At 50.1% G+C, this 27,926-nt stretch overlaps 5 protein-coding genes across 5 annotated transcripts in view; 4 read left to right on the top strand and 1 right to left on the bottom strand.

Moving 5' to 3' along the window:
- The window catches only part of Dchs1 (dachsous cadherin-related 1), a 33,761-nt gene extending 26,670 nt beyond the window's left edge, over nt 1-7,091 (top strand). Inside the window, exons 14-21 of the mRNA XM_021204799.1 lie at nt 805-1,683; nt 1,806-1,919; nt 2,041-2,252; nt 2,341-2,495; nt 2,686-2,816; nt 2,900-3,183; nt 3,532-3,670; nt 4,013-7,091. Coding sequence (XP_021060458.1) covers nt 805-1,683; nt 1,806-1,919; nt 2,041-2,252; nt 2,341-2,495; nt 2,686-2,816; nt 2,900-3,183; nt 3,532-3,670; nt 4,013-6,624 — 4,526 coding nt within the window. The 3' untranslated portion in view covers nt 6,625-7,091. The remainder of the gene's footprint in view (nt 1-804; nt 1,684-1,805; nt 1,920-2,040; nt 2,253-2,340; nt 2,496-2,685; nt 2,817-2,899; nt 3,184-3,531; nt 3,671-4,012) is intronic.
- A 715-nt stretch (nt 7,092-7,806) lies between these two features.
- On the top strand, nt 7,807-15,062 carry Tpp1 (tripeptidyl peptidase 1). Its single transcript, XM_021194473.1, has 13 exons — nt 7,807-7,871; nt 7,990-8,061; nt 8,314-8,453; nt 9,719-9,869; nt 10,063-10,190; nt 10,338-10,513; nt 10,612-10,810; nt 10,964-11,152; nt 11,382-11,451; nt 12,224-12,344; nt 12,466-12,624; nt 12,802-12,927; nt 13,098-15,062. The coding sequence occupies exons 1-13, from the start codon at nt 7,855-7,857 to the stop codon at nt 13,236-13,238; spliced, it is 1,689 nt and encodes a 562-aa protein (XP_021050132.1). The 5' UTR covers nt 7,807-7,854; the 3' UTR covers nt 13,239-15,062.
- A 465-nt stretch (nt 15,063-15,527) lies between these two features.
- On the top strand, nt 15,528-16,965 carry Taf10 (TATA-box binding protein associated factor 10). Its single transcript, XM_021218178.2, has 5 exons — nt 15,528-15,791; nt 15,894-16,048; nt 16,369-16,433; nt 16,521-16,635; nt 16,796-16,965. Exons 1-5 carry the CDS (start codon nt 15,560-15,562, stop codon nt 16,883-16,885), a joined length of 657 nt encoding a protein of 218 aa, XP_021073837.1. The 5' UTR covers nt 15,528-15,559; the 3' UTR covers nt 16,886-16,965.
- Ilk (integrin linked kinase) lies at nt 16,937-23,299 on the bottom strand. The gene is made up of 13 exons (XM_021218141.2): nt 23,179-23,299; nt 22,663-22,797; nt 19,512-19,677; nt 19,246-19,341; nt 18,987-19,083; nt 18,811-18,894; nt 18,621-18,706; nt 18,371-18,480; nt 18,150-18,277; nt 17,949-18,070; nt 17,757-17,856; nt 17,517-17,647; nt 16,937-17,343 (listed from the first exon to the last, which is right to left on the bottom strand). The coding sequence occupies exons 2-13, from the start codon at nt 22,749-22,751 to the stop codon at nt 17,194-17,196; spliced, it is 1,359 nt and encodes a 452-aa protein (XP_021073800.1). The 5' UTR covers nt 22,752-22,797; nt 23,179-23,299; the 3' UTR covers nt 16,937-17,193.
- An 11-nt stretch (nt 23,300-23,310) lies between these two features.
- Nucleotides 23,311-27,926, top strand: Rrp8 (ribosomal RNA processing 8). Its single transcript, XM_021218120.1, has 7 exons — nt 23,311-23,594; nt 25,088-25,454; nt 25,683-26,136; nt 26,239-26,368; nt 26,500-26,606; nt 26,686-26,782; nt 26,992-27,926. Exons 1-7 carry the CDS (start codon nt 23,496-23,498, stop codon nt 27,109-27,111), a joined length of 1,374 nt encoding a protein of 457 aa, XP_021073779.1. The 5' UTR covers nt 23,311-23,495; the 3' UTR covers nt 27,112-27,926.

Below are 27,926 nucleotides of genomic sequence, written 5' to 3'. Positions count from 1 at the left end.
TGTATAGTCCTGGCTGTCCTGGATCTCACTCTGTAGACCAGGCTGGCCTCGAACTCAGAAATCCACCTGCCTCTGCCTCCTGAGTGCTGGGATTAAAAGCGTGCACCACCATGCCCGGCCATGTTTTACTCTTATATTCCTTTTATTCTTATATCCCTATATATTTTATTCTTATATCTTAATTCCTTATATACCACACAGTCAACTATCCTCATTTATGTATTTATGTATTTATTTATTTATTTGGTCTCAGAGACTTAAAATTTTGTGTGTATGTGATGGCGTCTCAACTGTGGTTGTTCAGGCTGGTCTTGAACTCATGAATGTCCAACTTCAGGTTCAAGAGTAGCTGGGATTATATCTCTAACCCAGCTACACTCTTAAGTTTTGAGACTCCTAAAAAGTTCTTATGTAACATGTTCTGGATCAATATTTGCTGTGTTTCATGTTAAAACTTACCAAAAAATTAAATATCATGAAGGAACAATTAAGGCAATCACTTGCTATTTCTGAATAGGCACAGGAAAATGTTAAGATTTGAACAGTATTGAGGTTGCAGTGACCTTAAGAGCACGAACTGATAATACACTTTTTTTTTCTTTCTATCTAGAATATAGGGACCCAGGATTACACCCTGCGTGTTTAGTGTCTCTCTCTGCCCTTGATGTTTCTGTTTTCTCTTCATCTTTGGGTTTCTTTTCCTTTCTTCTGCTCTCTTTTACTGCCTGATCCCTGCTGTTATCTACCAAGCACCCCCACCCATAGGCTAACATGTACATGTCTGTGTGTTCATATTCTTTGCAGATGGGGACCCTTCAGGAGCCTTTGCACTAGATCTCACTTCTGGGGAGTTTGGCACCATGAGGCCACTAGACCGGGAGGTAGAGCCAGCATTCCAGCTGCAGATAGAGGCCAGAGATGGAGGCCAGCCAGCCCTCAGTGCCACCTTACTTGTGACAGTGACAGTGCTGGATGCCAATGATCATGCACCAGTCTTTCCTGTGCCTTCTTATTCTGTGGAGGTGCCTGAGGATGCACCTGTAGGGACCCTACTGCTGCAGCTACAGGCTCATGACCCAGATGATGGGGACAATGGCCGTGTAATGTACTACCTGGGTGCAGGTACAGCGGGGGCCTTCCTGCTGGAGCCTACCTCTGGGGAACTGAGCACAGCTACAGCCTTGGACAGAGAACACTGTGCCAGCTATGCCTTTTCTGTGACTGCAGTGGATGGTGCAGCTGCTGGGCCTATGAGCACCACAGTACCAATCACCATCATAGTACGTGATGTCAATGATCATGCACCCGCTTTCCCCACGAGTCCTCTCCGCCTCCGCCTACCCCGCCCAGGTCCTAGCCTCAACAAACCAACCCTGGCTCTGGCCACGCTTCGAGCTGAAGATCGAGATGCTGGTGCCAATGCCTCCATTCTATACCGGCTGGCGGGCACACCACCACCTGGCACCACTGTGGACTCTTACACTGGTGAAATACGTGTGGCTCGATCCCCCGTGGCTCTTGGACCCCGGGATCGCGTCCTCTTCGTTGTAGCTACTGACCTTGGACGCCCAGCTCGCTCCGCCACTGGCGTGGTCGTTGTTGGAATACAGGGAGAGCCTGAGCGTGGACCCCGCTTTCCCAGAGCTAGTAATGAGGCTGTGCTCCGTGAAAATGCACCACCAGGTGGGTCCCTCCAAGGTTATATGTGCCAGATCTAAGTTCCTGGAAGGCCTAGGGTTAATCATTGGCACTGTAGTGACCATAGTCCAGTCAATACCACATTTCCTCTCTCGTCTTCCCTACAGGGACTCCAGTTATCTCCCCAAAAGCTGTCCATTCAGGAGGCTCAAATGGACCAATTACTTACAGCATTCTCAGTGGGAATGAGAGAGGGATATTCTCCATCCAGCCTAGCACAGGTAAGGAATGGGAGCAGAGGACTGGGAAAGGCCCACGAGGGAGCAGGGAGGAGTTGCCCTTAGAGAACGAGGCTCCAGAACAAGGAAAGAAGCTATTGCTGATGCGGCCCATCCCCCACAGGAACCATCACAGTTCGCTCAGCAGAGGGTCTGGACTTTGAAACAAGCCCACGGCTGCGGCTGGTGCTGCAGGCGGAGAGTGGAGGAGCCTTTGCTTTCTCAGTGCTGACCCTGACCCTTCAAGATGCCAATGACAACGCTCCCCGTTTCCTGCGGCCTCACTACGTGGCTTTCCTGCCAGAGTCCCGACCCTTGGAGGGGGCCCTGCTGCAGGTGCGGGGTGTGATGGGAACATAAGGGACAGGGCTGGTCAGGCTTACTTGTGGCCAAGCCAGGGTCAACAATCTTCTACACTCACCAGGTGGAGGCAGATGACCTGGATCAAGGCTCTGGAGGACAGATCTCCTACAGTCTGGCTGCATCCCAGCCAGCACGGGGTTTGTTCCATGTAGACCCAGCCACAGGCACTATCACTACCACAGCCATCCTGGACCGGGAAATCTGGGCAGAAACACGGTGAGACCTGGCACCCATGAGTGCAAGACCCCAAGTCTGTATGTATTCAAGCCCTACCTTGGGTTTCTCTCACTCCTCAGGTTACACCTTGAACCCTTCCGATGCAAAGCTTTGTCCTGAATCCTCCTTGCCCTTCCCAGGGTTCCCTCCTATTTCTAGGCCCTGCTCCCTGACTATGCTCTGTGTCTAGGCTGGTACTGATGGCCACAGACAGAGGAAGTCCAGCACTGGTGGGCTCAGCTACCCTGACAGTGATGGTCATCGATACCAATGACAATCGCCCCACCATCCCCCAGCCCTGGGAGCTCCGAGTGTCAGAAGGTGAGGGTTGCATGAAACAAGAGGTACGACTGGCTCCTGGGGGGAGGGCAGTTCTGCAATCACCCTTCCCTTGGGTTTTGCAGATGCACTGTTGGGCTCAGAGATCGCACAGGTGACTGGGAATGATGTGGACTCTGGACCTGTGCTATGGTATGTGCTGAGCCCATCAGGGCCTCAGGATCCCTTCAGTATTGGCCGGTATGGAGGACGTGTCTCCCTCACGGGCCCCCTGGACTTCGAACAGTGTGACCACTACCACCTACAGCTGCTGGCGCATGATGGGCCTCATGAGGGCCATGCCAACCTCACAGTGCTTGTAGAAGATGTCAATGACAATGTACCTACCTTCTCACAAAGCCTCTACCAGGTACCAGCTCTATCTGGATGCCCCCGTACCTGGGTCTGGGGTTCTTCCTGTTGGAGCCATGGGACAGAGGCAGAAGTGGCCAGACTGGGCTGGATGTTAGGGTTGATGTTGGAATGGGTGGAGAGCGTCCCATTTTAGGCTGGCTTTCCAGGTCCTGGGAACTGCATCCACGTTCTGCATCCAGTGGTGAGAAGGGAGAGGGTAGGCAGTTCTTATGCCAGTGCTAAGGAGTATGGTTCTAAACTGGACACCAGGCACAGTTCATGGGGCCAAGCTCCAGCTCTTAGGCTAAGGGGACAGTAGGGCAGCTGGGAAGCTTGGCTGTAAATACTCTCTGTTACTCCTCAGGTAATGATGTTGGAGCACACCCCTCCGGGCAGTGCCATTCTCTCCGTCTCTGCCACTGACAGAGACTCGGGTGCCAATGGTCACATATCTTACCATCTGGCTTCCCCTACTGAGGGCTTCCGTGTTGACCCTAACAATGGTATGTCTTCCCCATAATCTAATCCCTTTATTGTTGACTCTATTGGTTTATATTTGGCACTCAGTTCTAAAATTGGTTATTTCATCATATTATTTCTGGATCTCTGACCCAGCAAGGCCATCCACTCCATCCGATCTTTAGTAAACAGTCCCTCCTGATTGTATGACTAGAAGCTGTTTCCTGAACTTTGAATACTTGAGGACACCGCATGCTGTCCCAGCACATGGGCCGTTCTTAGGAGTCTGACTCCCAAAGCCATTGCCCAGACCCTGGAGAATAGCTCTTGTTGACACAGTGACATTTACTGAATGCTTGTTTCTTCCCCTCCCCCTCTCATCTCAGGAACTCTGTTCACAACAGTAGGAGCAATGGCCTTGGGTCATGAGGGGCCAGGAGTGGTGGATGTGGTGCTGGAAGCCCGAGACAATGGGGCTCCAGGCCGGACGGCACAGGCCACGGTGCATGTGCAACTGAAGGACCAGAATGACCATGCCCCAAGCTTCACATTGCCACACTACCGTGTTGCTGTGTCTGAAGATTTGCCCCCTGGTTCCACCCTGCTCACCCTGGAGGCCACAGATGCTGATGGAAGCCGCACCCATGCTACTGTAGACTACAGCATCATCAGTGGCAATCGGGGCCGAGTTTTCCAGCTGGAACCCCGTCTGGCTGAGGTCGGGGACAGTGTTGGGCCAGGTCCCCAAGCATTGGGCTGCCTAGTGTTGCTTGAGCCTCTAGACTTTGAAAGCCTGACACAGTATAATTTAACTGTGGCTGCAGCTGATCGGGGACAGCCACCCCGCAGTTCAGCTGTGCCAGTGACTGTCACTGTGCTGGATGTCAATGACAACCCACCTGTCTTTACCCGAGCATCCTACCGTGTGACAATACCTGAAGACATGCCTGTTGGAGCTGAGCTATTGCATGTGGAGGCCTCTGATGCTGACCCTGGACCTCATGGCCTTGTGCATTTCACCCTTAGCTCAGGTGACCCTTTGGGCCTCTTCGAGCTGGATGAGAACTCGGGTGCCTTGAGGCTGGCCCACCCTCTGGACTGTGAAACCCAGGCTCGACACCAGCTTGTGGTGCAGGCAGCTGACCCTGCTGGAACACACTTTGCTTTGGTACCAGTGACAGTTGAGGTCCAGGATGTGAATGACCATGGCCCAGCCTTCCCATTGAGCTTGCTCAGTACTAGCCTTGCTGAGAATCAGCCTCCAGGCACTCTTGTGACCACACTACACGCAATTGATGGGGATGCTGGGACTTTTGGTAGACTCCGATATAGCCTTTTGGAGGCAGTGCCAGGGCCTGAGGGTCGTGAGGCATTTTCACTGAACAGCTCAACAGGGGAATTGCGGGCACGGGTGCCTTTTGACTATGAGCACACAGGAAGCTTCCGTCTACTAGTGGGTGCTGCCGATGCTGGAAATCTCTCAGCCTCTGTCACCGTGTCAGTGCTGATTACTGGAGAAGATGAATATGACCCTGTATTCTTGGCTCCGTCTTTCCATTTCCAAGTGCCAGAAGGTGCCCAGCGAGGCCACAGCCTGGGTCATGTGCAGGCCACAGATGAGGATGGAGGTGCCGATGGTCTGGTGCTCTACTCGCTGGCTACCTCTTCCCCCTATTTTGGTATCAACCAGACAACAGGTGCTTTATACTTGCGAGTGGACAGTCGCGCACCAGGAAGTGGAACAACCACCTCTGGGGGTGGGGGTCGGACCCGACGTGAAGCACCTCGGGAGTTAAGGCTGGAGGTAGTAGCAAGAGGGCCTCTGCCTGGATCGCGGAGTGCCACAGTGCCTGTGACTGTGGATATTACCCACACTGCTCTAGGCCTGGCACCTGACCTCAACTTGCTATTGGTTGGGGCTGTGGCCGCCTCCTTGGGAGTTGTGGTGGTGCTTGCCCTGGCAGCTCTGGTCCTGGGCCTTGTTCGGGCACGAAGCCGCAAGGCTGAGGCAGCCCCTGGCCCGATGTCACAGACAGCACCCATAGCCAGTAGCTCTTTACAGAAACTGGGTAGGGAACCCCCCAGTCCACCACCCTCTGAACATCTGTATCATCAGACTCTCCCTAGCTATGGTGGGCCAGGAGCTGGAGGTCCCTACCCTCGCGGCGGCTCCCTGGACCCTTCACATTCAAGTGGCCGAGGCTCAGCAGAGGCTGCAGAGGATGACGAGATCCGCATGATCAACGAGTTTCCCCGAGTGGCCAGTGTAGCCTCCTCCCTGGCTGCCCGAGGCCCTGACTCTGGCATCCAGCAGGATGCGGATGGATTGAGTGACACGTCTTGTGAACCTCCTGCCCCTGACACCTGGTACAAGGGCAGAAAGGCAGGGTTGCTGCTGCCAGGTGCAGGAGCCACTCTGTACCGAGAGGAGGGGCCTCCAGCCACTGCTACAGCCTTCCTAGGGGGTTGTGGCCTAAGCCCTGCACCCGCTGGGGACTATGGCTTCCCAGCAGACGGGAAGCCGTGTGTAGCTGGAGCACTAACGGCCATCGTGGCTGGTGAAGAAGAGCTCCGTGGCAGCTATAACTGGGACTACCTGTTGAGCTGGTGCCCTCAGTTCCAGCCTCTGGCCAGTGTCTTCACAGAGATTGCTCGGCTCAAGGATGAAGCTCGTCCGTGTCCTCCCGCTCCCCGTATTGACCCACCACCCCTCATCACTGCTGTGGCACACCCAGGAGCCAAGTCTGTTCCCCCAAAGCCTGCAAGCACAGCTGTAGCCCGGGCCATCTTCCCACCAGCCTCTCACCGCTCCCCTATCAGCCATGAAGGCTCCCTCTCCTCAGCTGCCATGTCCCCCAGCTTCTCACCCTCACTGTCTCCTTTGGCTGCTCGCTCTCCCGTTGTCTCACCATTCGGGGTAGCCCAGGGCCCCTCAGCTTCAGCACTCAGCACAGAGTCTGGCCTGGAGCCTCCGGATGACACAGAGCTGCGCATCTAGCTGTGGCCCTAACTGGGCCCCGACCTGGGACACGTCCAGTGTCCCCAAAGCAGGCCCCATTCTCAGCCTGCCCTGGGCAGCCTCGGACCATGACTGACCATGGGGAGGCCACCACCAGTCCCCTGCTCTCCACCCCAAACTCTTATAGCTGGGACAGGTCCCACATTTCTCCGCAGTTCCTTCAAGCACTGGGACCACAGAGGGCCTGTTGGTCATGACCTGTGGCCAGATCCAGTGTGGAGAGAAATAATGAGGCAACAGCCTTGGGTTCTCTTCAGCCAAGACTTCCTGCCCTGCACCAGTGCCCTGCGATGGAGCTGAGACTTTATTTATTGGGGGGTAGGGGGATGGGGAGGTCCCTCCAATCTGTTTGGGCCCAGCTCTTTTGGGTTCTTCTGACATCCCTGCCCCTGCCCAGAACAAGTGCCAATTCTCACTCTGGAGCCTTAATAAACTGCAGTTTGTATTCAGCCTCTGGCTCTGTTCTGTCAGGGTAGCCAGAAGTTACTGGCATAGCACTGTGGATACCTGGCACAGTAGCCAAGGAGGGCGGAGAGGGAGGGCAGACAACAGGACATGTAGGAGTAGGGTTGGCCCTGGGAGCTCAGGAGCCTAGCCTTGGGATCTCTGCTGCTTTCCTCTCTAACACGGTCAGGACTTGAACTGCAGTGGTTTCCTGCAGAGACTGACAGTAGGAAGCAGTCTAGGGTCCTAAGCCTGAGCGTCTGGAATAAGATGCGGTGATTATTAAGAGCAGGTAAGTGAAGAAATGCCCAACCCTACAACCCACCACCACCACACACACACACCTTGGAATCATGAAATGTCCACATTCATAAGAGCTCACATTGGTCGAGTCTTTGTCAGGTCAGTCTTGGCTCCATACACTTGCTTTATTGCAATGTTCATTTTTACTCCCAAGTATGAGGCATATTGCTTTTATGTAACAGCCGTTGGCTCTGAGAGCTTGTTTTTCTAATATTGTACGGCCAGGAGCAGCCCATACCTATGGGGCTTCAGAGCCCACTCCTTTGTGATTCCTGGAGAGACAGACAGACTTGGGCAGCAGGTGAAGAGGAAGGATTCTAATAGCAGCCCCAGCATTCAGAACAGCTCATTTCGGAGGGAGGAGTCAGCAACGTCACTAGTTACTAGGCAGGGAGATGGGGGAGGTGCCAGACTATGCTCATGTGACTTATCACATGACTACAGATCAGCCTGAAAGCCAAAATGGGACTCCAAGCCCGGTGAGAAATTGAGGTGGGGAGGGTAGCTAAGGGAGATTACATTAGAGGGATTACATGTTGTAGAGGGAAATACAGTGAGGGTTCGGCTCCTGATGAAACCTACCTGCTGTCCCTGCAGCCTCCTAGTGCTCCTTACTCTCGTCATCGCTGGCAAATGCACTTACAACCCTGAGCCGGACCAGCGGTGGATGTGAGTTGATTTAGTACTACAGGTGCCTGTCTCTGCAGACGCTTGGTCCTAGCTTTCCTCATCCTCAACTGCTCCTAGTACCTACTCTGTAGCCTTATTCGACACCCCCTCGGCTTAATATCTGGTGATTTATCTCCTATGATCCTTATCTGCATCTAAGATTCGACCCAAAGTCTCAGTTCTTAATCCCAAACTTTCCGTGATCTGGATTTCTCGTTATGGCCTAATGAAATCATGTCCCTGACCCTGTAGGCTGCCGCCAGGCTGGGTGTCCCTGGGCCGAGTGGATCCCGAGGAAGACCTGAGTCTCACTTTTGCGCTGAAACAGCAGAACCTGGAAAGACTCTCGGAGCTGGTGCAGGCTGTGTCGGATCCCAGCTCTCCTCAATATGGTGCCTATCAGTTGGGGCAGGAAGTGGGAGGCAGGACCAGGCAGGCACTGGCTGGTGCAGATCATGTAGGGCCATGTTTCTGGTATGACAGACAAATGACAGTAACTGCCACATTTATATACACACCAAAATTTCCACCTGGGTTCTTTAGTCTTAAAACTAAGAACAAATCTAGGCCTAGTAGCATGAGGTAATAATCCTAGCTACTTGGTCTAAAACAGGACGATTTCGAATCCAAGACATGCCTGGGCAGTGTAGTAAGATTGTCAACATTAAAATTTTTTTTAATTTTAGAGGCTTAGCTAGCTCATTGATAGGGAGCTTATGGAGCATATGAAAAACCCTAGGTTCAAGTGCCAGGAAGGTGGTGGGTGTGGGGTAGCTGTGTTTAAGAGCACATGATTTATAATCAGATCTAGATTGAAATGTTCACTTCCCCTACCAGCTCGCAAATGGAGGACTAGCACTTAGTGTGTGTGCGTGATCATCAAGTCATGGACCTTCCCCCATTCTCATGGCCACTCCCTCACCCTCCTCTGTTGCTAGTTCAAGTCCTAAATTGTCTTTGGATTAATCCACTCTGACCATCCCCCTTGCTACCAATTCAGTTGTTTATTCTCTTTCTGGATTACTGCCCAGAACCCTGACTGGTTTGAAGGTTCCCCTCCTTCACCCCACTCCCCAGAACAGTCCCTACCCTATTCTAGAGCATTCTCTATGATGCTGAGGCTGGATTGAATCCTTCCCCTGCTTAAAGTCCTGTATGGTGAGGCAGGGTGTGTGTGTGTGTGTGTGTGTGTGTGNGAGAGAGAGAGAGAGAGAGAGAGAGAGAGAGAGAGAGAAGAATGGAGGCGGGAGGAGGAGGAGCATCCTCAGATCACCCAAGAAGCTCCTCACATGTAGGAAAGAATGACTCACCGTTATGTTGTTTAAAATCAACAAGGATGAAGAGCTGAGCTAAATTAGAAGGTTCTGTATAATTGGCTTCAAAAGTTTGGGAAAATCTTTTTGAAGATAAGCTTAAAATGGGACATTGAAAGTTTACTAACCTCCTTGAATTTTTGTGACCATGATAATACATGTTGTGCATATTTCCTGGCCTTGACATTTCATGTCTCTTCAGCCTTTTCTTCCCTTTGACTTCCACTATGCCTAGTCCCTACACAGTCCTCCTTGGGAAGTTTTGATGTCTTCTGATTGAGGTCCAAACATACAACCCAGGAAAGCCTCAAATGAAGACAAGCTCCTCTTCTGAATCCCTGCAGGAAAGTACCTAACCCTAGAGGATGTAGCTGAACTGGTTCAACCATCACCCCTGACCCTCCTCACTGTCCAAAAGTGGCTCTCAGCAGCTGGAGCCCGGAACTGCGATTCAGTGACCACCCAGGACTTTCTGACTTGCTGGCTGAGTGTCCGGTGAGAAGTAATGATTGCCCCATAGAATCCATTGTCCCTACAAGGAGACAAAAATACCCCAATTGGGGAAGTTTAAAGTGAGTTGAGAGCCTGTGGGTATAGCTAATGCATACAGAAATGATGGCAGGCTGCTAAGTGGGGCTCAGACCAACTCTTCTACTCCTTCCCATGGTCTCTGTTTTCTTACTTCTAGGCAGGCTGAGCTGCTGCTCCCTGGAGCTGAGTTTCATCGCTACGTAGGAGGACCTACAAAGACCCATGTTATAAGGTCCCCACATCCCTACCAGCTTCCCCAGGCCTTGGCCCCTCATGTGGATTTTGGTAAACTTAATGGGGTTGGTGGAGGTTGGGGGAGGGAGGTCTACAGGCTGAAGAATTTTAGATGCCAAAAGAGGCATAGAATCTTTCCAGTAGTGAAGTGGGTGGTAGTGTCTGTAAGACCTCCTTAAGCCTGGCCCCTTTCCACAGTGGCGGGGCTGCACCGTTTCCCCCCTTCATTTCCGAGACAACGTCCAGAACCACGACGGGTAGGATCTGTCAGCCTGCACCTGGGAGTGACTCCGTCTGTGCTCCGTCAGCGATACAACCTGACAGCCAAAGATGTGGGCTCAGGCACCACCAACAATAGCCAGGCCTGTGCCCAGGTGAGCTATGCAAAGCCCTGGGGTCATCACAACCTCCTCAAGATATCTTTAGTGCCTCACCCTCTGATCCGCAATTCCTGATTTGGATGTTTCCACAGTTCCTGGAACAGTACTTCCATAACTCGGATCTGACTGAGTTCATGCGCCTGTTTGGTGGCAGTTTTGCACACCAGGCTTCGGTAGCAAAAGTGGTTGGAAAGCAGGGGCGAGGCCGAGCTGGGATCGAGGCCAGTCTAGATGTGGAATACCTGATGAGTGCTGGTGCCAATATCTCCACTTGGGTCTACAGTAGCCCTGGTATTGCTAAGAGAATTAGTTGGGGAATGGGAAAATGGGTTGGAGTAGACTGTTGATCTCTGTTTCATTTCCTCAAGGGGATGCCATGGGCCGAAGGGAGATTCTAGCAACCATCCAATGGCCACTCGTATCCCTTCTTTTAAAACAATTCAGGCCGCCATGAGGCCCAGGAGCCCTTCTTACAATGGCTCCTGCTTCTTAGCAATGAGTCGTCCTTACCACATGTCCATACTGTGAGTTACGGAGACGATGAAGACTCCCTCAGCAGCATCTACATCCAGAGAGTCAACACTGAGTTCATGAAGGCTGCTGCTCGGGGTCTCACCCTCCTTTTTGCCTCAGGTAACCTCCTACCATAAATTTAAGACTTCCCACCTACCCAAGCGGCAAGCTTTACCCCAACTGACCCTTCAGCCTGGTTTCTGACTCATAATAGGAACTCAGAGCCTTAACACAGGGTCTGCTGATTTGATCTGAGTACTCGGAGGTGGCATATACCATTCTTCTCTGGTAGAAGCCTACACCTCAAGCTCTTCCCAACTAATCTGAATATTTACTATGACTTTCCCAGGTGACACTGGGGCTGGGTGTTGGTCTGTCTCTGGAAGACACAAGTTCCGCCCTAGCTTCCCCGCTTCCAGGTAAGTGCCTTACTCTTTCACTTGTGACGGAGAGCACCAGGAGCTGCTGTGGCTCAGCCTTCAGCATTACATGTTGTGTTTGCTGTGATCCCTTTTCTTCCTGTGTAGCCCAGGCTGCGAGAGCAGAATATGGTGTTTCTTTTCCTTAGTTGCTAGGGCTTGTTGCTTGTTTTTCATGTAGAAAAGTATACACAATTAACTTCAGCTATGTCTTCAGAGCTCCCCCAATCTACCAATAAACTCTGTATATAGGCTTCCATAGTCTTACCATTCCCACCCACCTCCACACATCTTGGAGGTCACCCATTGTCTTAGTTGGGGTTTTATTGTATTGCTTTGATGAAACACTGTGACAAAAAAAAAAAAAAAAAAAAAAAAGTTGGGGAGGAAAGGGTTTATTTGGCTTACACTTCCAGACCACAATCCATCATTGGAGGAAATCAGGACAGAAACTCAAGCAGGGCTGGAACCTGGAAGCAGAAGCTGATGAAGAGGCCAGGGAATGGTGCTGCTTACTGGCTTGCTTCCCATGGCTTGCTCAGCCTGCCATCTTACAGAACCCAGGACCGCCAGCCTAGGGATGCCACCTTCCACAATGGGCTGGGCCCTCCCTCATTGATCACTACTTGAGAACATGTCCTACAGCTGGATCTCATGGAGGCATTTCCTTAACTGAGCCTCCTTCATCTCTGATGACTCTAACTTGTATCAAGTTGACACACAAAACCAACCAGCCAGTACACTCACTCTCTGAATGCTGTCTTCTCCTCAGTCCCTATGTCACTACAGTAGGAGGAACCTCCTTCAAGAATCCTTTCCTCATCACAAATGAAGTAGTTGACTATATCAGTGGTGGAGGCTTCAGCAATGTTTTCCCACGACCTTCCTACCAGGTTTGTGGATATTCATGTGGAGATATGGAGGTTTAAGGTGAGGGGTTGGGGGACTGTCCTCAGTCCCGCAGCTTGCTGAGCAGCCTACTGGCCGATACTCATACTCAGAAATGTCCTTCAGGAAGAAGCAGTGGCCCAGTTCTTGAAATCCAGCTCTCATCTACCACCATCCAGTTACTTCAATGCTAGTGGCCGTGCCTACCCAGATGTTGCCGCACTATCTGATGGCTACTGGGTGGTCAGCAACATGGTCCCCATTCCATGGGTATCTGGAACCTCGGTAAGAATCAGCTTTGCTGTAAACGCTCTACTCAGGAACTACCCTCGCTCTTCTACCTACAAAATCTTGAACCCAGAACCCCTGACTTCTTGGAGACTTCTGATCTTTGCAAGCGTCATCCCTTAGAAGTCCAGTCCCTCTAAAACCCTAACCTATTCTTGCATCTTCATCCTGCAGGCCTCTACTCCAGTGTTTGGGGGAATTTTATCCTTGATAAATGAGCACAGAATCCTCAATGGCCGCCCCCCTCTTGGCTTTCTCAATCCCAGGCTCTATCAGCAGCATGGGACAGGACTCTTTGATGTGAGTATTGGAGGCAAGAGGGTGGATGTTGTCATAGGATATGAGAAGGGCTACGGTGAGCTTCGGCACTTTCACTATATGTGATTGCCTCTGTGATATGAATATAAATAAGGTGCAGTTTAGGAGCTGGTACCAGCAGGCCCAGATCTGATGCCATCATCTCCTCCCAGGTAACCCATGGCTGTCATGAGTCCTGTCTGAATGAAGAAGTGGAGGGGCAGGGTTTCTGCTCTGGTCCTGGCTGGGATCCTGTGACAGGTTGGGGAACACCCAACTTCCCAGCCCTACTGAAGACCCTACTCGACCCTTGACCCTTTCCTAACATGAAGAGAAAGCAGAACTGTTCCCTGTACTAAAAGGGAAGGCTCGGTTTCTTGTTATTCCTCGATGGAAGCCCTGCTGAACTCCTGTTGCCTGCTGCAGATAGCTTCTCGCTAACCCTCAGATGCTGTGAGCAGGACTCGACTCTCAATCCTACTATGTGCCATCAAACTCAGGTCTCCAAACTTCTACTTCGAGATCCTCAACAAGATGCTATAACAAGCATATTTTGTCTCACCCCAACCCCATCTCTCCTTCCTCTTTCCAGCTTGAGATGTGAAAGCAGGGCAAGAAAGTTCAGTCTTCTATTACTGACACTAGCAGGCCCATCCAACGCTTACCACCTCTGCACTGACCGTACACTCTATTTCTCTTCTAGTTTGCTTTTCCGTTCACTGAAGTGAGACCTTTGGCTAATCGTTTTGTCTTTCTTCTCTCTGGCACTGAAATACAATGGTCTCCCCAATGTTTTATCCAGTTATACACTTTTCAATGCTTGTTTTATGGGTTTTCTTGTTTGTTTAACAGGTTGTTGAAAAAACATAAAAAAAAAAAAAAAAAGAACATGTTGGCTGCAATCCTTATAACTATTCTAAGGAAAGTTAAAAATTGAAAACTTAAAATGTTTTAAATGCTCTCATTGGCAAAATTCCTCAACAAAATAAATAGGTCATTACAAATTTTGCTTTAAATTTTTGCTTCAGTGATTTTTTTTTTTTTGTAAATTGTTTTAAAATTTACACTTTATTTTCCCTTTCTCAGCTACACCAAAGCAACATTCAGGTTTTAATTTCAACTGTCAGACAATACAAACACCTAGCTTCTGTGAAACTGGGTGTTTGCTCTTTCCATCAGTTTCCCGTTTGTCCTTTTTCCTCAGTGACCCTCCTTTGACCACACTAATCAGCCTCCTTTTCTGCTGACTCCAGGGATGCTGGTGTTCATTGTTCCATCCATAGTTTCTTGCTCTTATCATTTTATTATCATCCCTTGACAGATCACTGACATCTATACCCAGTGATTGATACCTCAAATGTGAGATACCTCATTACTTCATCTCCCTCCAGCCCAGACCTATTTCATCTCTTAATCTATGATATAATGAATGCCTCTTTCAAACAAGCCAGAAACCTATAACTCTTAACTCTCAACTATTTCACCTCCTTACTAACTTCAACAAGTTTTCTTGACTGCCTCTCAAGTATATCTTTATCAGCTAGTGTGGTGATGCACACCTTTAATCCCAGCACTCAGGAGACAGAGGCCAGGCAAGCCTCTGTGGGTTTAAGGCCATCCTGGCCTATATAAAGAGTTTCAGATAAGCCAGGCCTACATAGTGAGACCATGTTTCAAAAATACAGATATGTGCACACACACACACAAGCACACACACATGCACAAAATACTGCATTCTCTTTGAGCCCATGTTCTTTTTCCTCTAAACTGCAGGAAGTACTTGGGTAGAGAAGAGGCTTTCAAAGCCCCTCATCATCTTCCAAACCAAGCAATTTATTTATTTGTGCAAACCCTTCAAAGATTACTGGGTAAAAGTCAGACATTGAAACTTGCCTTCAAAATCAGGAAATAAACATTGCTCATGTCTGACCCTTGGAATTAAGCAGCGGACGTTCGTTTTCCTTTCTTCCTTGCACTGCACCTACATGTAGCTGGGAAACAACCATACAGTATTGAAAATGTCAGTCTGTTTGCCTTCCTTTTTCAGACAGTTGGTGCTAGTGAACTAGAATCTGATTCTTTGTATTCCTAGGTCCCAGCCCAGTAGTTGGCAAATAGAAATTAAATAAATGACTGTTGTAATAAAAAAAATGACTGTTGTAAATGTGTTTCACACAAGACTTTGGCATGCTATTTCTTCAGGGTGAAACACCCATCGCTACATTTACAGAGGTACACTCCTAGGCCCTTTGTGGGTGGGAGGGACACACGCCAAATCCACTGCAACCCTTAAAAGACCATGAAAGGGAACTACAAAGAATGCATGAAGACCGTCAGGAGACTGGTAATGAAGTGTCTGGCAGATGAGTCCCCAAGCCAGGTCGTTGAACCCAAATAAAGTGTTCAGTCCTGGATGCTCTGTGGCCCCACCCAGGCGGGGGTGGAGCCACAGGGTGGCAGCCACATCTCACACAGCTCGCCTCCGCCTAGCAGTCTACACCTAATCCACCAACAGCCAACCTAAACTCGCCCGCCGCAGCCTAGAGTGGTGGGCGGGAACTGTAACGTCACGCAACGTGCGCTTGGGCGAGCGGAAGCGGAAGCGGCTCTGTTCGCCGCCTTTCCCACCGGCCCCATGAGCTGCAGCGGCTCCGGCGCGGACCCCGAGGCGGCGCCCGCCTGTGCCGCCTCGGTCGCGGGTCCGGCACCCCCGGTGTCGGCTCCCGCTGCGCTGCCCACTAGCACGGCCGCGGAGAGCAAAGCCAGCCCCGCGGGGACAGCAGGGGGCCCCGTGGCTGGAGTCGCCACTGCGGGCACGGGCCCCGTGGCGGCACGGGCAGGGGAGCCGGCAGAGCGGCGCGGGCCAGGTGAGGGAGAGCCGGGCCGGGTGAGGGAGGAGGGGATTTCGGACTAGGTGCCGCGGCAGGGGAACCCTGCGCCTCTCACATGTGTTGTTGGTTCTCCTTCAGCATCGGTGGCAGCGGGCGGCGCGGCTCCCCCGGAGGGGGCAATGTCTAACGGGGTTTACGCCCTACCGAGCGCGGCCAACGGAGAAGTGAAGCCCGTAGTGTCCAGCACACCTCTAGTGGACTTCTTGATGCAGTTGGAGGATTACACACCTACGGTGCGCTTCCCGCCTGAACAAGGCCACCTGGCTCGCTGTCAATGCCTTTCAATCACACCTTCGTGCTTTCACGCTTTCTCTGCTATGAAGCCATCTCTTTTGTTTTTTCGAGACAGGGTTTCTCTGTGTATCCCTGGCTGTCCTGGAACTCACTCTGTAGACCAGGCTGGCCTTGAACTCAGAAATCCACCTGCCTCGGCCTCCCAAGTGCTGGGATTAAAGGCATGTGCCACCACCGCCAGGCATCTTTATTCTTCTGTCCCACCCAGCGCATCAATAGGCAGAGCTAATACTGATGGCTATTTAATTTGATTTTTCAGATCCCAGATGCAGTGACTGGTTACTACCTGAATCGCGCTGGCTTTGAAGCTTCAGACCCACGCATGTGAGTGAACTCAGAGCAGGTTAGACTATTGAGTGCTGGGTGGAGTTTGCTAAATAATCTTATTACTACCCCCCCCTTCCTCTCTAGAATTCGGCTCATCTCACTAGCTGCCCAGAAATTCATCTCAGATATTGCCAATGATGCCCTACAACACTGCAAAATGAAGGGCACAGCCTCTGGCAGCTCCCGGAGCAAGAGTAAGGTGTGAGAGGCTCACCTTCCAGTACAGGCCTAACTTATCCTGAAAGCCTTTTGGGGAAGCAGAATCCTAGGGGAGGTATTGGGCCTACTCAGGGTCACCCGCAAAGGATTGGAGTCTACACTTGCTGTGCTCAGCTGGTGGTCTTCCTTCTTTTCCCCAGGATCGCAAGTACACCCTAACCATGGAGGACTTGACCCCCGCCCTCAGCGAGTATGGCATCAATGTGAAGAAGCCGCACTACTTCACCTGAGCCACACAACCCAGATGTATTTGTCTTTCCCTCTGTCCCCACACGAGCCTGTTTTCATAATAAACTTTATTGTGACAGGCGGGGCTGATCCCTCCCATGTTGGGAGACATCATGTGGCAAGTGACAAAGCTCTGAGCCCAGCCCCTTTTGGGGCTACAGTGTAGGGATGGGAGCAGGGAACGAGCCCCATAACTGGGGTAGTACCATGATTAGAGACAGGGGAGGCAACCAGAGGTCTAGCTTTGGAGAAGTGTACTCCCCCAGCCATGTTTTAACACTTCTGGAGTTTGGGCAAGGACCTTCAGGTCCTACTTGTCCTGCATCTTCTCCAAGATAGGCACAATCATGTCAAACTTGGGTCGCTTTGCAGGGTCTTCATTCATGCAAATCTTCATGAGCTTACACACATGGGGGGAAATACCTGGTGGGATGGTAGGCCGAAGGCCTTCCAGTGCCACCTGCAAATTACAAGGAACAAGGTGAGCTTCAGAATTTGAGTTCATCATATGGGCAAGAGCCTTTGGTCCTTGAATGGTAAGATTACTATTTAGCTGTATAAACTTCAGGAAGCGCTTACAAGTGTTTGCCAGCACCACCACCCCTATACAAGTACCTGCAGTTCTGTGCTCACCTTCATTCCAATCTCCATATTAGAGAGGTCAGCAAAGGGCACCTCTCGTGTCACCAGTTCCCACAGAAGCACCGCAAAACTCCACATGTCTGCTGAGCGTCTGTTTGTGTCTTCAGGCTTCTTCTGCAGGGCTAGAAGGACTAAGGCTTACTATTCGGCCTCCTAACCTGTCTAGTCTGTGCCTCTTTTACTGTTACTGAGCTTGTTCTTCTCAATTTCCTATATGATGCCTTCACCTACCTTCAGGGGCCACCCAGGCAGGCGCATACATGCGCCCAGGGCACTGGAAAGAAAACTTAACATCAGCCATGCTGATTCGGGCAGTCATATCTTCATCGATCTGAGGAAGACAAATTAAGTTCAAAAAGGTGGGACCTATTCTAGGCCAGCAAAGGGAGGGCTCTGCGGACCAGAAGTGAACTGTGATCTCACCATTACACTGCGGCTATTGAGTGCATGCCGAGGTATGAGAGGCTCTAGTGTGTGAAGAAAAGCCATGCCTCTTGCCATGTCCAAAGCAAACTTTACAGCTTGGCTCTGGTCCACAACGAAATCTAACAGGAAGCAAGAATCATTCATTTAGGGTCTCCTTCCCCTATTCTAGTCCCTTCCCAACAAGACCAACATCCTTACTGGTGCCTTCATGTAGAACATTGTAGAGAGATCCATATGGCATCCAGTGTGTGATGAGGGTTGGGTGGGGGGCTGGGGGAGCCTGGCAAGCACCTAGCACTGGGAGCACGTTTGGATGTGAGAAAATCCTGGGGAGGAAAAGAGTGGTGAGACCCAACAGAATCTTTTCAGTACTACTTGGGGTGCCTTGGAAACAACAGCTTCCAGTTCAGGTGTCCCACCTGAGCCGGGGACATTCCTCATTGAAGTCCCTGCTTTTCCTTGTACTCCAGTCTCGAACCTTCAGCACCTTCACAACAATATCATTGCCTTGCCAGCGGCCTTTCCATAGCTGAAGGACAGAGGTTAGGAAGCATTATCTCAGGCTGTACCATTTCTTTTCTACTAACTTGAAGAAAAACCTTAATTAGGGATACAGAGTGGGCAGTTTGTGAGTGTTAGGAAGGGAGAAACAAAAAGGGTGGGGATTACCTCTCCAGAATGATTCTCGTTGAGCTTTGCCAGAAAGTTGAGCTGTTTGAAGTCAATACCGGAGTGTTTGTTCAGGGTCCCATTTCCTGAGAATATGAGCAGGTCAAGTACCCAGTTTTACCTTAACATGACACCAGTAGCCCAAGAATCTTGTGCTGCAGCCCCTCCCCTCCCCACAGTAGTGACTCACGGGGCCTCGTGCGAGTGGTCCCCTTCCAGAATGTATCCTTGTATGGAATACGGTTGAGATTCTGGCCCATCTTCTCTGCCCGTTCTAGAGAAGAAGAATGGTCTTAGCTTTAATTGTGCTGTGAAGGGAGGAGATGCAAGGTGGGGCAAGAGACAAGCTAGGGGTAGATAATGAACCTCGGAGAAGCTCTCTAAGGGGTGCCTTGGCTTTGTCCACAGGCATCTCTCCATACTTGTTACAGATGCTCACAAGAGCCCCGTTAGCCACCAGGTCCTGAAAAGAAAATTGTTCAGGGGGCCAGTCACAAACAAGCATGAACACAGATGCAGTACATAATTCTGTAAATGTCACACAGTAGGGCTGACAGAATGGATTGATGGTTCCATGCTCAGTTTGCTTCCCACTCATCATAGGACTTGGGGTCTGAGTACTTACCTCTGCCACCTGGTCTTGGCCCCAGAAACATGCATAGTGAAGTGGCACATTGCCGTGTTCATTCACTGCATTGATGTCAGCCTTGTATTGCAACAGCTACGCCCCATGGCCAAGAGAAGAAAAAGGCAGTCAGTCCCTGTGAGAGACTTGTGTCCAGGCATGAAGAAAGGAAGAATAGCACACATTCTTCACATGACAGTGCCTGTTACTGGCTTCATAGTGTGTGTGTGAGAGAGAGATGTGGGTGGTGAAGGGTTTGCATGTACCTTCTGTACAATGTCACGGTGTCCATGACTAGCTGCCAGGTGCAGGGGTGTATCATCCCCACGATTCATCACATTGATCCGTGCTCCCCGCATGATCAGCATTTCAACCACTGCAGAGCGGCCTTCTCGGCAGGCCCAGTGCAAGGGGGAGAAGCCATGATCATCCCTTTGAGAAAAGAGCACAGACACTAAGCTGGAGTTGGGAAGGACAAAAGCTTTGATTCATGGGGGAAAAGAGATTCTATAGTCACCGAGAAGGCTTGCCTCTTTAGGACTTAGCTCCTATGCACGTTGGCAATTCCTAAAGTTCAGTTCAGACTTTCCCTTGAGCTTCATACCCAGTCACCTAGATGTCCCAACAACTGTAAGGTTTATCACTTTAACCACAACTCCTTCCCTAGCAATTCTACTCCATTAGGTGATAGTACTCTTCCTGGGGTCCTCTGGCTTCCCTACTTTCTTGCCTTCCCATTTGACAGTGCTAGGAATCATACCCAGGACCTTGTATACTTGACACATGCTTTATCTTCAGTTCATACGTCTTTAGTAACACCTACAATTCTTTGTTTGCGTTGTTTTTTTGTGCATCTCCTTACTGTAGAGTTAAACTGACTGGATTGTAAGAATCTGCTACTGTGAGCTCTCTTGCCTGTTGGATCATATATGCTTGAGAATGGGATGAAAGCTGATGTTGTTTGTAGGTTAATAGGGGAGAAGGCATACTGGAGAAGACAGGCTATAACTTAGAAGAAACAAGCTTTTGGCTGTTACTGAAACTAACATCTAACAATGGAATGGAATGAAAATGTTTGGAGGGGTACAATGACAAACATGCTTTTCATTACTGATGGGGGGAGGGTGGATAATCCTACAAACCAGGATGTTCCTACTTACCACTCCAAAATTCAGAGAAAAATGTAAATGGAAGCTTTTGAATAAAAATGTTACCTAATTTGTATTTTCATCCCCTAAGGACATATATTTTATAAAGAGAAGTGTACAAACAAAACAACTGGATGGGCTGGGTCAAACTGACAGCCTGGAGCCATAAAAGGAAATTCCCTCCAGCCCTGGGATGCAGATCTGAGGGGCGGAACAGGGGGCGGTCTGTGGTCTAGGCCTGCAGCTTCCAGATACTTTAGTGCTGTGGTCACTTCCTGTGAAGGGACTGGAGGAGGGGCCTTGAGCTGATCCTGGCTTGGTCACCTAGAATCCCCCAACAGCTGAAGGAAGTATGTAGCTTTAAATAATTGTCCCTCTAGTTGGCCCTCATCTGTTAAACTCAGCAAAGGCTTTTCCAGGGTATGAGTCTATCCCTTGCTATCACTCTTGTCTCCCAGATTTCCCATGTTCTGATTGAACAACTTCCAGAAGTCTGTGGCCTCCGAGCAAGCCCAAGCTTGTGGATGGTCACCTCAGGGCCTGGATCTCTATCTCAAAAAAGCCTTCAGGGAGTTAACCACCTCCAGCACCCACACCCTGTCCCCTCAAGCCACCATAGCATTCTGGTTTCCCTAATGATATCCTTCACCTTTTGACAGCAAGGAGTCTTTCAAGATGCCACTCCTACTGGACAACAGCCTAAACTTCTATTTTCTTACCAACAAAATAGGAGAGCTTAGTTTTTACCAGAGCACACAAGTTATGTGGAAAAAAAAATGAAACAAATAACTTTGAATCTAGCAGAGAAATAACATACAGCCTAATGAAAGCTAGTGAAACCTAGCCTAGGATGGCAGATGATCCTTCCCAACCTAAAAATATATATATATATATATATATATATATATATATATATATATATATATATATATATATATACTCTTATAGTCAGATACAGTGGCAACAAATGGAAATCCCAGCACTCAGGAGGCTGAAGCAGTAGGATGGAAAGCTGGAGGTCATTCTGAACTACATGACACCCTGTCTTCAAAAGCAAACCAAAACTACCTACTAAGCTCTCAACACTGCACTTGTTGCTTTCGTTTATCAGCCAGCATTTTAGAAAGTGTTCATATTATCTGTTTCCTCACCTCCCATTCACTTTTCTCCCTGAGAAGCCTGTCATCTCTAGGGTGTAGATTATGTCTGATTCAAAGACTCTAGCAGTGACCACAAGTGGTGTTCCTTATTTGAAGGAACCCAGTGTGATGCAGTTTCCTGTTTCTGTTCTGCAATAGCATTCGAAAGATCAAATACATCCTAAATGTAAATTAAATGAAGACTTTTTAAATGCTCATCCATGCTCTTTAACTTCTCAGCAGCCTACAATTAACCACTCTTCTTTTATTAAAACATTCATTCTCTAATCTTAATCCATTTCTTATTTCTTATTCAGATGGTTGTTTGCTGTCAGCCAGGCTTCTCAACCTCTCCCTTTATTTTCTACTCTTCTGAGGTACGATCCACATGATAGAATCTTCAGATACCATTTAAATGCTATTTGTGGTACCTTGGCCTCCCAATCAAACCTCCCGAACTTTAAATCTGCATAACTAACAACCTGCCAAGCATTTCGAAGTCACTGTAGTGTCACCAAAACTGTGGTCAGTCCATAATGGAACCTCAGCAAGTATCCAAGTACCCAAACCTCCTTTTAAACCCCAGGTCATCTCTGACAACCCCCTTCACTTCCCATACTAACTCAATTATTTCATCCTTATGATTTTAGGGCTCTCACCCCAACCCTGTCTCAATTCTTGTATCCAAACATCACTTTAAGGCAATTTCAACAAATGGGTCCTCTTATCACTACACAGTTTCAGAACTTTAGACCTCTAATATCCTTTCCCACTCTACCCAACGCTCTAGGGTGCAGAAACTCATCCTCCAACCACATGTAATTCCAAACAATTTTCTGGCACTCTGGTCTGCCTCTGACATGAGTTCACAGAGACTGCAAAGTTCCCGGGAACCCGATTGTGAAACTTAGTTTAAAACACTCACACACAAACACAAACACACACACACACACACACACACACACACTCCGACAGCTTCCTCTGTGTAGACCCTCCTCCATCAACAGGCTTTGCTTGCTACTACTCCTCACACTGGATAGCAGTCAGCCGCCCCCGCCCGACATGAGCACTGAGTAACAGAAAGCTGACTAGTAGCCATCCTCTCACTCGCCGCCAATGCTTCAGCTCACCCCTGATTGAGGTCGTTCTCTGTGTTGTCCAGCCACAAGCGCACCGCCACCGCGTTGCCCTCCCGGCACTGAGTGAAAATGTCGTCCATAGCAGCGTCCCGGCAGAGACCCCGGGACTGGGGAAGCCTCGGGGGACTGCGGGAGAACAGAGACAAGAGAACGGCTCTCTCTGTGTTCCCTCAGGACAGAGGTGTCAGTGCTGGGATGGGGAGCGTCGCGAGAGGGACAGTGGTTGTCTGTGAAGGGCTTCGGGCAGCGGACGACCCCTTGGCTCGAGGAGCAAGGGGGTCTGGGGCTGTAGGGTAGACTTTGCTAGTTTCCTGAGTTGGTGTCAGCCGGCTCTGAGCCCCGGCCCTCGAGCACGGCTGGGGGGTGGGGAAGGGGCCCAAGCTGCAAACACCCGGGGGAGGGGACAGGGGTCCTTGCCCGGCGGCCCCGGCTCAGAACTGCTGCAGAGATCGCAGAGACCGGCTAGCAAGACAGCGTGGGGCAGGGCGCGGAGCAACCCACACTCACCGGGACTCGGGCCGCAGGCGCCTTCTCCGGGGGAACTCCCGTCCGGCCGCGCCCGCCGCCCGGCCCCGCCCCGGCCCGCCCCGGCCCGCTCCGGCCAGCGCGGGCCACGGTCCCTCCCTTCCGACCTCCTACTGCCTCTCTAGCTCGCCAGCGGCTACACTCGATGGTGCTCTGCTCCGTGCCGGCCGCTCTAGCTACCACAGAATTTCACTCGGTGGCTTCCGGCCCGGTTTGGTCTGGTTCCAGCTCTGAGATTCCCTGACGCACGCTGCACGTGGGCCGGAGTGTAGGCTCCTCCGGCCCTGTGGGCCACCAGTATGTTCGAAGAGCCTGAATGGGTGGAGGCGGCCCCAGCCATCGTGGGCCTAGGGACCGCGACAGCACAGGTTCGGCCGGCGACTGCCCCGCCAGTCAAGGTGAGCGGCCCTGCACTGGGCTGTTTGAAGGAGGTGAAGTCTACCCTCCCCGGGTCGTGTTGGGTAGAGGGAGAGCCTGAATGCTATCGTGGATCGGGGTGGTGAGGGAGTTAGTTATGAGCTGAAGATCCGGATAGTCCAAATAGGAATGCGTGATTCGGAGCGTGGAGCGCAGAGCTTGAAAAGATAAATAAATTTTTTTGTACACTAGGGTGGAAATCAGTAGAGTTGTTTTAGCAGTGGAGTGGCTTCTCCAAGTTTTCTCTCACCTGGCATCACTTTATATACTGAGGATCGATTCCAGGGCTTCAGCGTGGTAGATAGCATTTATTACTGAGCAGAATCCATAGTCTTGAAAGGATTTTTAGTTGCAGTGTAGAAAGTATATTAGATAGAGTCAAGGCAGGTGACTGGGAGGTTATCTGAATCACTATTCAAAAGAGGCTCAGGGAACCCAGAGCCTCCAAGGTAAGGGTCTGGCTGAGGACAAGCAGCAGGACTTGAACCCCAAATCAGCTTCACGGAAAACATGCCTCTTCCTTTGAACCTCATCAGATGTGAGGGTTTCTTCATCCCCCTACGGTGTTCCTGACCTTCAGTTAGCCCAGAATGTTCTGTTCATTTCTGTAGTCCATTTCTGCTTGTCTGTGTGCAGCTTCTTCCTAACAGGCTATTATTCTCTCTACTGCAGTTAGGAACTTACTTACTTACTTACTTACTTACTTTCTTTTTTTTTTTTTTTTTTTTTTTTTTTGAGACAGGGCTTCTCTGTGTAACCTTGCCCTTGCTGTTTCAAAACAAAAAAACAAACAAAAAACCTCAGCTGCTCCTAGAACGCTGTCAGTGGGAGGCAAAGATAGCTGCTATCTTGCCTTGGTCCTGTTGTCTGTGTGCTTAGCACATTGTTTTAAGGAAACCAACAGGCAATCCTTTACACATTTTGAAAAGTAGGATGGGAGCCGGGCATGGTGGCGTACACCTTTAATCCCAGCACTCAAGAGGCAGAGGCAGGTGGATTTCTGAGTTCGAGGCCAGCCTGGTCTACATAGTGAGTTCCAGGACAGCCAAGGCTAAAAACCAAAAAAAGAAAAGTAGGATGGGAACACTTTCTGCCCTCCAGCTTCCCAGAGGTTGAGATTGCAGCCTGAAAGTTCTGGGCTTGGCCGACTTCACAACAAACTCGTTAACTTTGGATGGGAAGAACCACCAGTAGCTGAAGCCCATCTCTCCTTTCTTAGTCTCCAGGCCTCATCCATATTCTCTCTCTCTCTCTCTCTCTTAAAGATTTATTCATTAATTATATGTAAGTACACTGTAGCTGTCTTCAGACACTCCAGAAGAGGGTGTCAGATCTTGTTACAGATGGTTATGAGCCACCATGTGGTTGCTGAGATTTGAACTCCGGACCTTCGGAAGAGCAGTCGGGTGCTCTTACCCACTGAGCCATCTCACCAGCCCTCTCACACACACACTCATCTCTTGTTTGCCTCCAGGGACGCAAGCGCCGCCATCTCTTGGCCACATTACGGGCTCTGGAAGCAGCATCTCTCTCCCAACAAACCCCCAGCCTACCTGGCAGTGACTCTGAGGAGGAGGAGGAGGTAGGAAGGAAGAAGAGACACCTCCAAAGGCCCTCAGTTGCCAGCATCTCAAAGGAAGTAGGGAAGAAAAGAAAAGGGAAATGTCAGAAACAGGTGCCATCCATCAGTGACTTTGAGGGGAAAGAAGGAAGAAGAAAATGCCACAGACAAACTCCTCCTCTTGGTGGGATCTCTGCTGGAGAAGAAAAAGAAAAGAGGAAATGCCAGGAATACTCCTCTTTACACCTAACCCAGCCCCTGGACAGTGTTGACCAAACAGGTATCAGTATATGTGAATATGGGGGTGGGGAGGCTGTGAACTGACTGGATAGATGACAAAGGTCTTTCTCTTACATACACATGCACGCACATGGGCTGGATGGTAAGAGGCACTTTTATCCCGGCTATGGACTCTGTCTGAAGGACAAGGGAGTAGCCAGGATGACTTGCTATGCCTCTGAATTTAGAGGATCAAGCCTCAAATGTCTTCTCATCTCCCTCTCTGCAGCTCACAATTCCAGGACGAGTACTGCTACAATTGACCCATCCAAGCCAAGCCCTGAGTCTATGTCACCTAACTCCTCACACACCCTGAGCCGCAAGCAGTGGCGGAACCGGCAGAAAAATAAGCGGAGACACAAGAACAAATTTCGGCCACTCCAGACACCAGAGCAGGTTCCTCCCAAGGCTTCCATAGAGGAGACTGAGGTGCCTCCTGCACCAAAGTCAGACAGTCAAGCGTCTAGAGCTGGAGCCCTACGAGCACGCATGACACAACGCCTGGATGGGGCCCGATTTCGCTACCTTAATGAACAGTTATACTCAGGGCCCAGCAGTGCTGCCCAGCGCCTATTCCAGGAAGATCCTGAGGCTTTTCTCCTTTATCACCGTGGCTTTCAGAGACAAGTAAAGAAGTGGCCACTGCACCCGGTGGACCGTATTGCCAAAGATCTCCGCCAGAAGTAATGGGGGTGAGGGGTGCTATGCACTATGAGAGGGGTGGTGTTGGTGATCAGGACTTTGACCAGACCAGTAAGTGACCCTCCCCTCCCTTCCACTCCTAGGCCTGCATCCTTAGTGGTAGCTGACTTTGGCTGTGGAGATTGCCGTCTAGCTTCAAGTGTCCGGAACCCTGTGCACTGTTTTGATTTGGCTTCTCTGGACCCCAGGGTCACAGTATGTGACATGGCCCAGGTAAGCCCCTCTGTGTGTCTGGCCTAATCCTTCTTCCCAGTCTTCCCATCCGATTATCCAGTTCAAGCATTTGGTGCTGAATTTCCTCTCCCGACACTGTATGTGCTCTATTGAACATTCTTCCTCATCAGGTGCCTCTGGAGGATGAATCTGTGGATGTGGCTGTGTTTTGCCTTTCACTAATGGGAACTAACATCAGGGACTTCCTTGAGGAGGCAAATCGAGTGCTAAAGCCAGGGTGAGTCCCTAGAACACAGATGGTTTTGATGTGCATACCCGTGTCCACCCCTTCTCACATGACTTCCTCCTTTTCCCAGGGGTCTTCTCAAAGTAGCTGAAGTCAGCAGCCGCTTTGAAGATATTCGTACCTTTTTGGGGGCTGTGACCAAACTCGGCTTTAAGGTTATCTACAAGGTGAGGAGGTCCCCGAGAAGTCTGCCCAAGTTCTTAACTTTTTTCGGATAATGGTGTTCAGAAGGGAGGCTGTAAATCCAGAGATGGGAATTTTGCTCTTTTAAGACAAAGCTCTGGGAGGGGCTTTGAGACACTCTCTGAGCAGGGCAAACACTGAGACGTGTGGTTGGAGTGAAAATTTGTAGCTCATTGGTATTCTCTGCTTCTAGGACCTGACCAACAGCCACTTCTTCTTGTTTGACTTTGAAAAGACTGGACCTCCTCGAGTAGGACCCAAAGCCCAACTCTCAGGCCTTAAACTTCAGCCCTGTCTCTACAAGCGCAGGTGACCGATGGACACCCATTGAGAGGGGAGAGCTCAGACTCCAGTCTCAGAACTCTGAAGACTGTATCTACCCAGGCTATGAGCCAGGATCTGGTACCACCCTCCTGTACCAAGAACACTGTGGTAAAGCCTCCAGCTCAGCTCTACTCTAATGGAGCCTTCTTGGATACAGAAAGCATAAAATTACTTGGGCAGACTCAAGAGTGAGGTGTTTATTGTGAGGGCATGGATGTGTCTAATAATTGTGGGTCGCTTCAGCATTGTGGAAACTAGTCGGCTGAGAACTGATGGATCTCTGGGTTTGCTTTCTCTTCATCTCTCAGAAGGCACGTGGGCTCTCCGCTCTTGTCTTCTGACCAGTATTGTCCACCTCTGTTCATCCATAGTTTCTGCTCCTTCAACTTCAAGACTGCAGACAGGCAGTTTTTGTCTTATGACAGGTTCCAGTGCTAGTTTGCCACTTGGAGTTATTTAATTTCTTTGTTTCTTGGAGCTGGGAATCATCTAATTTTTTTCTGTGTTGCTGTTACTGTTGTTGTTGTTGTTGTTGTTGTTGTTGTTAGACAGCATCTCGCACTAGTCCAAGCTGACCTCAAAGAAAACATGGCAATCCTCCTGCCTCAGCCTCCTGATTATTGGGATCAAGGCATTGGCCACCATCTTTAGCTGAAGAAATCATTTACTTTCTGAATATTCCATTTCTCATTTGAAAAATGTAACCTTCTTGTCTTACAGTATGCTATATGGGTTCACTGAGGAAAACTACAGCTAGAGCTGGGACTAGTAAGAGGTGCTGAATAAACTAGCTGTGGCTATGTG

This window comes from Mus pahari, chromosome 1 (assembly GCF_900095145.1).
Source record: "Mus pahari chromosome 1, PAHARI_EIJ_v1.1, whole genome shotgun sequence".
NCBI classification, from domain to species: domain Eukaryota; kingdom Metazoa; phylum Chordata; class Mammalia; order Rodentia; family Muridae; genus Mus; species Mus pahari.
The sequence above is the reverse complement of the archived record's forward strand: the minus strand, read 5'-3'. Positions and strand labels throughout refer to the sequence as shown.

What these genes read in the sequence shown, in the direction of transcription:
- Tpp1 (XM_021194473.1), top strand. An exon ending in ACTTGCTGGCTGAGTGTCCG is followed by an intron (nt 9,870 to 10,062) that starts GTGAGAAGTAAT and finishes TCTTACTTCTAG; the next exon opens with GCAGGCTGAGCTGCTGCTCC. An exon ending in CATGGGTATCTGGAACCTCG is followed by an intron (nt 12,625 to 12,801) that starts GTAAGAATCAGC and finishes TTCATCCTGCAG; the next exon opens with GCCTCTACTCCAGTGTTTGG.
- Taf10 (XM_021218178.2), top strand. Translation starts at nt 15,560, where the DNA reads ATGAGCTGCAGCGGCTCCGGCGCGGACCCCGAGGCGGCGCCCGCCTGT. An exon ending in TGGAGGATTACACACCTACG is followed by an intron (nt 16,049 to 16,368) that starts GTGCGCTTCCCG and finishes TTGATTTTTCAG; the next exon opens with ATCCCAGATGCAGTGACTGG. An exon ending in GAAGCTTCAGACCCACGCAT is followed by an intron (nt 16,434 to 16,520) that starts GTGAGTGAACTC and finishes CTTCCTCTCTAG; the next exon opens with AATTCGGCTCATCTCACTAG.
- Ilk (XM_021218141.2), bottom strand. Translation starts at nt 22,751, where the DNA reads ATGGACGACATTTTCACTCAGTGCCGGGAGGGCAACGCGGTGGCGGTG. An exon ending in ACCGTGACATTGTACAGAAG is followed by an intron (nt 19,342 to 19,511) that starts GTACATGCAAAC and finishes CATGGGGCGTAG; the next exon opens with CTGTTGCAATACAAGGCTGA. An exon ending in TGCCTGGGTGGCCCCTGAAG is followed by an intron (nt 17,648 to 17,756) that starts GTAGGTGAAGGC and finishes TAGTCCTTCTAG; the next exon opens with CCCTGCAGAAGAAGCCTGAA.
- Rrp8 (XM_021218120.1), top strand. Translation starts at nt 23,496, where the DNA reads ATGTTCGAAGAGCCTGAATGGGTGGAGGCGGCCCCAGCCATCGTGGGC. An exon ending in GGACAGTGTTGACCAAACAG is followed by an intron (nt 25,455 to 25,682) that starts GTATCAGTATAT and finishes CCCTCTCTGCAG; the next exon opens with CTCACAATTCCAGGACGAGT. An exon ending in GCTTTAAGGTTATCTACAAG is followed by an intron (nt 26,783 to 26,991) that starts GTGAGGAGGTCC and finishes CTCTGCTTCTAG; the next exon opens with GACCTGACCAACAGCCACTT.